The 11,128-nt window shown below is 44.7% G+C and overlaps 1 protein-coding gene and 3 non-coding genes across 4 annotated transcripts; all 4 read left to right on the forward strand.

Annotated features, from left to right (window-relative positions):
* Positions 1-4,978: 4,978 nt before the first annotated feature.
* On the forward strand, positions 4,979-8,640 carry LOC124702424 (uncharacterized protein C6C3.02c-like). Its single transcript, XM_047234565.1, has 5 exons — positions 4,979-5,103; positions 7,355-7,414; positions 7,668-7,748; positions 7,830-8,002; positions 8,356-8,640. Exons 1-5 carry the CDS (start codon positions 5,082-5,084, stop codon positions 8,455-8,457), a joined length of 438 nt encoding a protein of 145 aa, XP_047090521.1. The 5' UTR covers positions 4,979-5,081; the 3' UTR covers positions 8,458-8,640.
* LOC124705073 lies at positions 5,535-5,674 on the forward strand. The gene has a single exon (XR_007003919.1). It is a non-coding gene; the product is annotated as a small nucleolar RNA snoR138 (small nucleolar RNA).
* On the forward strand, positions 5,781-5,918 carry LOC124705070. The gene has a single exon (XR_007003916.1). It is a non-coding gene; the product is annotated as a small nucleolar RNA snoR138 (small nucleolar RNA).
* On the forward strand, positions 6,083-6,195 carry LOC124705016. The gene has a single exon (XR_007003866.1). It is a non-coding gene; the product is annotated as a small nucleolar RNA U19 (small nucleolar RNA).
* Positions 8,641-11,128: the final 2,488 nt, after the last annotated feature.

An 11,128-nucleotide genomic window follows, 5' to 3' on the forward strand; every position in this document is an offset into this window, starting at 1 on the left:
GTGGCGGCGCCTCGTCGCCCCACTTCGTATCCCTTTCGGTCTTCCGGAAGGTTCGTGGCAAAATAGGACCCCGGGTCTTGATTTCGTCCAATTCCGAGAATATTTCGTTACTAGGATTTCGAAACCAAAAACAGCAGAAAACAAGAACTGGCTCTTCGGCATCTTGTTAATAGGTTAGGTCCAGAAAATGCACGAATATGACATAAAGTGTGCATAAAACATGTAGGTATCATCAATAATATGGCATGGAACATAAGAAATTATCGATACGTCGGAGGCGTATCAACGGGTGGCCATCGGGCCGACGTAGGCGAGCTTCGTGGACGGCGACGGGAGCAGGCGAGCTCGTGATTGGGAGTAGCTAGCTCTGATTATTCGCAAAAAAATAAAAGCTAGCTCCAATTGAGCGATTGGAACTCCTAGCAGCTATCGAGAAACGATTGAGACTAGTGAGTCCGATTTAGCGATTGGAATTGATGGGGACTGCTAGCTGCCATGGCCTCTTGTGCCAATTTATGACCCAATCGTTTTTCTTAAAATTTGTGTAGGGTCTTCTTTATAAAATTCAGGAACTTGTTTGCTAAAAGTGTATACAAAAACTCGGTTTGACGCGCCCTAAGCGTTTGGTAAAGCGCTACTTAGGGCTCTCTATATTTTAGGGCGACTGGAAAAGCTCGATACTGTTGTGCGCCCAAAAACAGCTAAAGTGGCGTTGTAAACAAGTTTTACCGCGCCAAGTTTTTAGACGTCCGTCGGAGATGCTCTTAGGATGCGTTGCCTGTTTAAGTAACACTATGCGAGGGGGAAGAATTGCATTGTGTGTTTCATACGGGTCACGGGCTAAAAAAAGTCCCTTCATTTGGTGGTCTGGGCTGCATTATTTTGTATCCAAGTGCCAGTTTGTTTAGATTTCTGGAAAAAGATTGTTGTTTGTGCTCAGCCACATGTGTTTGGTTACCATTTTGGACACACCGTTTTTCTTCTTCTCACTACATTCAAATATGATAGTCTTACCATCACACAACGACAGTAAAATCTCATAGACAATCATAAGTACACTACACATGATATACATTAGTAGCATCTAATTTCTAGCGTCAAAGTGATAAGATGCCTACTTAAACATAAGGCAGACTCCCCGTGCCCAAAATATATTCAGCAGCCTCAAGAGGCCAACATTACAAGCATATATTCACAAAAGCAGATGTTCATCAACCTTTTGAGGCCAACACTACAAGCACAACTTCACAAAAGCAGAGTTATGAACAAGCAGATAACAATGACAACTCCGTCTTCAACCTTCAAAGCGTGGATCCGCCCAAGGGCCCTAGCGATCGATGCTTCTTGCAGGGTCACCTTCCTATACACCTGGACCTGGAAGTCGTCATCCATGGGGGTAAAGATGAGCGTGTCGTGGGCTTTAAGCCGAGCCTTCTTGGCGAACTCACTCCAGGCCCTGATGAAGCTGACTTGCTCAGCCTTCCACTGGAGATGCACCTTGTACTCGCATTAGTTGCCAGTGCCACCTTCATTGACGACTCATTGTTCTTCAACTTGTACTTCTTGATGAGGAGCTGCTCCATGACGGGCGACACGATCAGGGGAAGGAGAGGTCATGGCTCTCCACCTGCACGAAGAAGGCAGGAAGCCTTTCCCTAGGACCGTGACTAGTTGAGGAGGACGCCAGAGTGAACCCTAGGCGCGTAGACCTAGCGGTAGGCATCGATGAAGCCTTCATTGGGGTCCCGAAGCTGTACCCGGACGGCAATGTCGGGCGCCTCCCCTGTCGGCCCCTCTAGGAAGGCTTCCAGGTTGCCCCAATGAGAAGATTCAGGTATACTTCATCATTGCCATGGTGAGCTCCAATGGCATGCTTGTCATTGGCATGCCGATGAGAAGCACGACATTGACACATTGCTTGAAGCAACCAAAGTGTGAATGGCATGCTTGTCAATGACATGCCGATGCACATTGCCAATGACAACCTCGAAATCATGGTACTCATAATCGGCATGGCAATCACAAGCATGCCAAAGCCAATTTCGTTCAAACAACCCTGTGTCAATGGAATGCTTGTCAATGACATGCCGATGCACATTGCCAATGACAAGCATGCCATTCATCGTACTCATGATTGAAATGTCAATTGACACAATTTGGTTGAGGTAACCTTGCCATTTCCATGCTTCTGACTAACATGCCCATGCACATTGACAATTATCGAATCTACATTGGCCTACCACAAATCGATTTGGAAGGGATGGAGTAGTTACAATGGGACGGAGCACTAGCGGGCCCATTGGAGGAGGAGGCTGCGCACCAGCGCTCACATGTTCTCCACCACGTCCCAACCCAAATCCGGAAGCGACGCTGAAGCATCATTCGAAGGACGGGCGCTATTGGAGCGGAGGGTTGCCGACGCGCCCGGAGTCGTCCGAAGGGCGGCGCGACTGGTGGCGAGGCATTGGGAGCAAATCCACGTGGTTGGCCCCATGACGTCTCCACGTGCATCGGGGTAGTGGGGAACCCTAGCGAAGACTCCATTCCCGGCTAGAGCCTTCTGCACCCACCGCCATGGCCGCGACACTTGGAGCGTTTCAATGCTTGTACTTCTACTCGATACTTAGATCGGCATCGACGTACTCCTTCATCGACAATGTTCATCGTGAACTTAACGCTTTCGGTGTTCAAGGGCATGAACATCGAATCCCTCCGTTACTTTGCATCTCCATAGAATAGATCTGTGCTATGTTTTCGTAGGAATATTTTATTTTCTTCTATGGAACCCTACACCGCTCGACGTTGCAGAGCAGATGGATGTCGGGGCGGCGGCCTCAAAACCTCGGTAGTGCCGAGGGCGCCGACCTCTCGCCTGCGAACGTCGAGTTTGTCCTCGATGCTGGCAGTTGTCCTCGTTTTGGCGCAGCTCCTCGGAGGGTTGGCTCTTTATCTACGGTGGGGCGTCCCGTGACTGCTCCTCCCCAGGGCCGTACCTGAAAAATCGGAGGCCCGGTGCAAAACTAAAAAAACTTAATTACCCAAACATACTTTTGATTTATGTTTTTACAAATTTTAAGACCAGTTAGCAAGTCATTTAATAATACTCCCACCATATCGGTTCACTATTCTTGTGTGGGTACCTAGGTCACCAATTTAACTCATATAATATAAATGATATAATAGAAAAACAAATAAATGTTTAACACTGAGTATTTTCTAGGGCTTGATATTAGGCCAGTTTATTAGGCGTGTGCGTACCCCTAGATCACAAATTTGATCAAGTTAGTATTAATTATATGCTATAAAAAATATTATTAGAAAGTTTAGATGTTCTATTTTCTAATAATATTTTTTTTCATTATATATTTTCAATTATATAGGTCAAATTGGCGACCTATGGATACGGGGAAGACTACTAAACTGAGACAGAGAGAGTATACCAAATCACACTTTTAAGATAAATGAGTCTTCTAAACTTTAATACTATATACTCATTGGAGATCTCTCATTAGAGTAGGTGAGATGGCACCAAGGTGAAACAGGGAGCAATGGAGCATTAACATGCAATAACTTGAACTGGACCCAAACAATTAAAGTCATCACCAGTGAGCTGCAAGTCTGTTGCGGACGGAAATTTCTATGGGTGTGCAGATTCCTAGAAAGAGTAAGAGCAAGTATAATAAGTCCTAGTCAGCTGGCTATAAGAGTTAAAATAATATATATTCATGCTTAGTTGGAGAAGAGAGAGGAGGAGAGAGAAGAGGAGTGGGCTCTCATGCAAGAGCCAGCTCTAGCACGTGCTCCTAGGCACCTTGTAAGAGTGAAATGTGGGCCATCCATTGATAAAGTAGTACATGATTATAGCTCACTATTATACATGTTGACTATATATTAGCTACAAATGACATGACACATGGCTTATAGCCAGCAGCTGGCTATACTATTAAACTTGCTCTAAGTGCTACATATTTTTATTGCCTACACTTGATTAGTTACATGTAATATGAGGATTAACACAGCTAAGTTGCAAAATTTGGGGCCCTAAAATATTAGGAGGCCCTGTGCGAGTGCACACTCTGCACATGCTCCAGATACGGGCCTGCTCCTCCCGTAGCAGTAACGATGTTTTCTCCCCGACGGATTTGAAGAGTTGCTTGGTCTTGACGGAGTGGCGCATTGAGTTTGAGTTGTTTCGAGATCTTGAGTTGGCTTGCCCTTTTACGAGTGTGGGAGTTGCTCCGTGGTGTTAGAGATATTGTATGGTTCTAGCATGGCTTTCCTAATGAAGTGAACACCTTCATTTCCAAAAAAAAAATGACTTTGTTAATTTGGTCGAGAGGAGATGTTTTGAACTACCACGCGCACACTTCGTGATGGGCCAGAGTCGGCCCCATCATCCAGTCAGCGCACACTTCGTGCTGGGCCACAGTCGGCTCCGTCACCCAGTCAAGCGGGCCACGGGCTGAATTACTACCGCCTCACAAAATCACTCCTCTCTTGTTTCCAGCAGGAAAATCGTTGAGCCTCTCGTGCCCTGAACGAAGGATTGAGCTTCAGTGACTTTGTCAGTCCACAAAGTCACTGACTTTGTGTCACTTACAAGTGGGGCAATGTGGGACACTTCATTATATGTGCCCCACATTGCCCCACTTGTAAGTGACACAAAGTCAGTGACTTTGTGGACTGACAAAGTCACCCAAGCTCAATCCCTGAACGAACTGGTGGGATCTAGAGTGTTCCAACCACATACCCCTTGCGGTGGATAAAAAATCACAGCCTCCTAAAGAAAAAGAAACGGTACACCACCGCGTACGAGACGGCCCCACATGTCATCCAGCGTTACCACAACGTATGCCCCACCTGTCAGCTTACTTGTCTCGCAAGAAGATGGCAAGGAAAAGAAAAAGAAAAAAAATCCCCACTCGAGATCCCTCTCCGGCTATAAATGCTAACCCTAGGCCGCGGTCTGCCTCAGCGTCTCACCATTCTGATCCGTTGGCCCCCTGTTCATCATCCGTTCCCCCCACCAGGCGCCGCCTCTCCCCTAGGGTTTCCTCCGCCGTCCGCTCCAGCCCGCCGCCATGCCTCGCCGCAGCGGAGGAGGTAGCCGTCCCGTTCCGTTCCCTGCCTTGCTTATGCTTTCGCTTGCGCCGGCCTCTCGTTGTTTGTTATCTCGGATCTGGGTTTGGTGTGTGGATTTGGTGCTTGGTTCCAGCCGGTTGAATATTTCGCATCGTTGCTGGTTTGTCCGGTTGATTCGTGGTGTTTGGCTGGTAGGATTTGACGCATCTAGGCGCGGAAATGGTTGGATCTGTCGTGTAGATGTTACATAGGCCGCTCGGCTTATTTGTAGATTTGTGAATACGAACCATTTCATAGAACCCGTTGCATCTAGAATAACCGGTTCTGTATATTTTCCCATTTCCAGGCGGTTCAGACAAGGGCATAGAACAAATCGAAGCCCTATTTAGGGTTCTGATTTCTATAGATCCTTCGTTTGACCGATTTCATATAGCCTCGCTTGTAATTTGCCTATTGCCCTCGAATAATTGATTGCAGATTCACATTCTCATTCGGTTCAGACAGGGGCATATAACAATTTTGAGTCCTTCCATTTTTTTATGAAAGGGATCCTGACTTCCATCGGTCCTCTCTTAGATGGATTCATATAGTACTATAAATAGTTTTAGTTTATCACCTGCTCTTTTGTGGCTTGATCATCAACCCTTCAAAATATGTTTCATATGGTCGCACTTGTAATTTGTCAGAACTTGACCTATTTTGCCCTCGAATAATTGATTGCAGATTCTAATTCTCATTCGGTTCAGACAGGGGCATATAACAATTTGAATCCTTACTTTATTTATGAAAAGGGTGTTGCCTTTTAGCGTCCCTTACCTAGATGGATTCATACACCTTCACTTAGCCAATACTTTATCCTTGCTCTTGATCCGTTTAATCAGTCAGCATTTCAATTGTATGTGTTTCAATATGGATCATGCTGTTTTTATTGTAGTTGGCCGTTTTGGTCTTAAGTCTTGACCGTTGCCTCTTTGAGTAGCCATTACTGTCCTCTATACTGTCTTGGCTTAGTTAGGAGGCGCATACGAAATGAGCATTTCATGCTTATCCAGGTCGTTTGAGGGGCACTCATCTGTATTAACTAGATGTGCTCCCAAGCAGCCTGTGACATGTCATTACTGTCATCTGTTGTGTATAGATGCTGCATCGTAAGTTCCAACGTAAAGGCATGGTCTACCTTCATGCTATTTCTCAAATTGTCACAGTTGCTTTGCATATGTTGTTTGCCTTTTTGAGTAGCCATTATGGTCATGAATACTATCTTGGTTTAGTTAAGGGGCAAATAGAAACGTTTATGATGGACTGTATTACAGGAACCTCATCTATCTTGACTAGAGTGATGCCACGCAGTCCCATCAATATTCTCTAATTCTCGAAGTTCCAACTATATAAGCTTTATATGATCACAGTTGGTTATCTATTTTGTCTTGGAAGTTCCAACTATATAAGCTTTATATGATCACAGTTGGTTATCTATTTTGGCCATCAGAGCGTTGTCTCCAAATTATATTGATGCTCTACAGCTGTTTATTATTTTGTTGCTTTTCTGCTAATTGCCTTCTTGAGTAGCCATTATAGTTATGCATACTATTTTGGTTTAGTTAGGGGGCATATAGAGACATAGTGACCTAGTTGCTTAGGATGTTTAGAAAAGAACAACAATCTTTTAAAGATCTGTTCCTTTGAGCAGCCTTGCACATTGAGTTATTTACATTCCCTTTTGCTCTGTTTAACTGATCACAGTTTCTAATGTTAGAACTTTTGTGGAAACATTGTTTCATATAGATTTTGCCCTTCAATAAAATAATTTTGTTACTTGTTTCTCCTACATGTCCATCAAATTGATGTGCCTCTTGAATAACCTTTTGTTGTTATTTTTATATCGACATTCGGTTCAGACAGGGGGCACATAATAAAATGTAATCTTTTGAGGGAATGGATGTGTTTTTCTGTTCATCCCTTCTTAGAATGATTCTGACACTAATTGATTATTCATGGTCAGTTCAAAATTCTAATAGCTTCTGAATGATGATTTGTGTAGTTACTTATTGATCAATTTGCTCTAAGACATTCCCTTGAAACCTGTACTGCTTCTGTGATTGTTCTGGTTTTATGCCGTTAGTACCCTAAATAACTTACTGTGTCCTTTAAATTGTGGTTTTGTATGTAAGCTGATTGATTCTGAAGTTACAGTTACTATCGCTCAAAACATAGTAGTTTGGTACTCATATTCATGGTAAAGGTATACTCATTTTTGCCATTGTCTTGACAGGAGGAAGGTCTGCACGCCCTGCTCCACGTGCTGCTCCAGTGAGAAACCCACCGCAGCCAGGTACTTAGTTATCCTGCTTCAGTCAATTTTGGAATGATTGCTTACATATTTCTCTAGTTCATTAGTTTGTTATATTGCAATTGACGATACACTTTTTATTGCTATGGAATCAACATAAACATTTAATTCATTATTCTTTGTTCGTTGCCATGGTTTTGTATAAGTTGATTATAATGATAAAAAAAATTCAGTGCTCATCTGTTTTCAAATGGTGTTGTACTGCATTACTGACATTTGCTAAACAATCTTGCAGCCCGCCCTGCTCCTCCTCCTGCTACTACCCAGAGCAGCGGTGGTGGCATGCTGAGTGGAATTGGGTCCACTATTGCTCAGGGTACGTCTTCTTCACTTCAAAGTGCAACAAATGTAGTACATTCAATTCATGGTCTAATTTCGAATTGTACATGTATTTCAGGTATGGCGTTTGGTACTGGCAGTGCTGTTGCACACAGGGCTGTTGATGCTGTGATGGGTCCCCGTACCATTCAGCACGAGACTGTTGTCTCTGAAGCTGCTTCATCTATGACTCCAATGGGCAACACTGCTGGATCTGATAAATGTGACAACCCTTCCAAGGCTTTTCAAGATGTATGTTCCCTCTTTCCCTTTCTTCATTGATTTAGGCTACATAACTTAATTCTTTGGTACACTGTCTTCAACATTCGTTTGTTTCACTCCAGATGTTTAGGTTCATAATAACTGAGTACCTTAAAACTCTCCCATCTTAGTTAGCACTTCTGTCACCATGAGGTATTCCCAGTACTTTAGTGGTACCATGCTAGTTTGTATATCACTTACCAGAATGTGGGTACCAAAGAATTCTCAGTAAAGAACACTGGTTTGCAATGTCAGTCATTGATATACTTCCATATTATACCTTCATGTATTGTGCTCTTTTTTGCTCATGATATGGAACTGACTGTTGTTCATTGACAACACAGTGCATCAACCACTACGACAGCGACATCAGCAAGTGCCAGTTCTACCTTGACATGCTCAACGACTGCCGCCGTGGAGGAGCAGGAGTTGGTGCTTCTCTCTAAGCCTGCTGCCGTGCTTGAATTGGTTTATTGGTCGGAACTTGTTTCACTCATGATGATGATGATGATCTCATAAATAATTGATTGGCGAAATGAACTTGTGCTCTGTTGTCTTTGGAGTATTTCCTTGTATTGATGTTGGAACTATCTTCATGGCACTGGGTTTATAAATATGGGAGTTTAACATGTTGTCTTCGTACCAAATCTGAATATATAATTTTGTTTTTGTTTGTGATTCTGAGATCTTCACCCATCACAGCTGTTTGTGATGGTTGTTCTGCAACCAGACCTAGTGGCAGTTAACTGCGTTGCCTACCTCTTGTGTGATGTTGATTGCAAAATCATGGAATTGCGTTTGGGACTTTGGGTCCTTTGATTGTTGCTGAAGGTTTGCAATTTTTTTTTTAACTTGGCTGTTAAACGCTTGAAACGGCAAATAGAGACCTGGCCTTGCATGATACCACCATATGGGCAGTTAAATTATTTGTACCAGAACATCTCCCACCGGGGGACAAAATTTACATAGCAAAGCAAAAGAAAAAAAATCTGGTTATGCAGCATGTCTTCATTGTTCGCATAAAATCTGAAAGTTAAAAAAAAATTCTGGGTACGTCCAAGGCTCGACACGTTTACAGACCTAATTCCCGATGGTGCCCGTTAGCTGTGGTTCCACAGCTCCGATCTAATGAGAAGTTCCGATTTATGACTTCTTTTACATCTTCTAATCCTCAACTCCTAAGATATCCTAAGAGCATCTCCACTGGCCCCAAATAGGCGCCAGCACGTCTGTATTGGGGATGCCGTCACGTCCTTCTGAACTATAGGGATGGCTCTCCCACACTGGTTCCTCCAATTTTTTCACGCAATAATTTTAGTTTTATTCAAACAGTAATTATTCATACAATAATTTAACATAGTTTAGCACAAATGAAAATGAAATCTTTCATACAATAATTTAAATTTTAAATCATGCATTGGCGGCTTCTCTCCTCGCTCATAGATGCACAATCAGATCCGCTGAAGTTGAGCATGAATATCTGGATCTTGGATTTCTACATGCATGTGAAGGAAAGTCGTGAACTCTTTGGAGGTACATGCTCAACTTGAGCAAGAGGCCCTTGATAATCAAATGATTGAGCATCATCGACAGGTGCGTCACGCCCCACATCTGAGACTTCGACCAAGTGAAAGCAAGGTACCTGACAACGGCAAAACGCTGCTAGAGCATACCAAAAACACGCTCAACATCCTTGCGAGCAGATGTGGGGCACACCAAAAGCACGCTCAACATCCTGTCATGTCGCAAAATCAACGTCCATCTCCGAAGCTGGAGCAGGAATTATCTTCACAAATGTGGCATACATTGGATAGATACCATTGGCTAGATAGTACCCCTTACTGCATGCTTGGCTGTTGACCTCAAAGTTCACGGCAGGAGCTTGTCCCTCAGCTAACCTGGAGAGTGCTGCAACACGTTGATATCATTGTGGGTTCCTGCCATGCCAAATCTAGAGATCATGGTGTGCCACTGCCTCAAGAATGACACTGCACTCACCTTTATGCCACTTGTACATCCCTTACCAAGAAAATGGGCAATTCTTCCAACCCCAATGCATGCAGTCGATGCTTCCGAGCATCCCAGGAAAAACCCTCGAGCGACAGTTTGTGCCAGGATCCGAGCTGTATCATCTGCCTTCGGTGCTCTCAAATAATCTCTAGCAAACACCGCTATGACAGCTCGGTAAAACCTGTAGACAGTCTCGGAGCATGTCGACTCCGCCATGCGTAGGTAGTCATCAGCTGCATCAGGGGGAGCTCCATATGCAAGACATCGCAATGCAGCAGTGCACTTCTTGATTGAGGAGAAGCCCCACAAACCGATGCAATCTTGCTTGCACATGAAGTAGTCGTTGTACTCCCTAACGTCCTTCGGCGTGTGAGTTGCGTCGTCGGTGAAGTAGTCGGAGTCAAGCAGCAACGCGCCGGCTTGACGATGCCGCTCCTTATTCTTCGTCTTGCCAACCCTTGAACCGCCTCGCCGAGGAGCGGCCAAGGCCACAATGGGTCGGCGGAGGCGGAGGAGGCTTGCCAACATCAGCTGCTGCTGGTGCCGCCGGACGACGACAGTGTTCTCCTCCTCCATGAACAGCTGCACCGACATCTCGTCGTCGTTGTCCATCGCGGCAATTCGCCGAACACCTTGCGGGTAGGACGAACGGATGATAGTGGCGGCAGCCTCTTACTGTCGGCGAGTCAGCAAGGCGCTGAGATCAGGCGCCGGCGGTTTCGATGGCCGGCGGTTTCTGGACAGGCGGGGTGGAAGGTGACCACAGGGGAGGTGATGGCGACAACGACGATGACGATCCAGAAGGGTGGGAGGCGGACCAGGCGGGGGTAGGAGGTGGGGTAAACACACGTGTTTGGCTGGTAGAAGAGCCCCGCGGACGTTTTTGAAAGTGCATGGAGTCCCCATGTGTGGTTTTGGTAATTAATGACAATCCCTATGGACTAATGTTTGCATTGAGTTATATTTGTAGGTGTTGTCCATAGGCAATACTTGAACCATAAGTTGGCTTCAAGATTGCAATAAGAAGCAAATGAAGAAGATCATGTGTCAAGTATGTCTTGAAGATGAAGATGAAGTGAGCTCTCAAGGTTAACTTCAAGACATCAA

Source organism: Lolium rigidum, chromosome 3, assembly GCF_022539505.1.
Source record: "Lolium rigidum isolate FL_2022 chromosome 3, APGP_CSIRO_Lrig_0.1, whole genome shotgun sequence".
In the NCBI taxonomy this organism is placed as follows: Eukaryota; Viridiplantae; Streptophyta; class Magnoliopsida; order Poales; family Poaceae; genus Lolium; species Lolium rigidum.

Excerpts from the sequence above, each read along its gene's own strand:
- LOC124702424 (XM_047234565.1), top strand. The coding sequence starts at position 5,082 with ATGCCTCGCCGCAGCGGAGGAG. Across the intron at positions 7,415-7,667 it reads GAGAAACCCACCGCAGCCAG|CCCGCCCTGCTCCTCCTCCT; the intron begins GTACTTAGTTAT and ends ACAATCTTGCAG. Across the intron at positions 8,003-8,355 it reads CTTCCAAGGCTTTTCAAGAT|TGCATCAACCACTACGACAG; the intron begins GTATGTTCCCTC and ends TTGACAACACAG.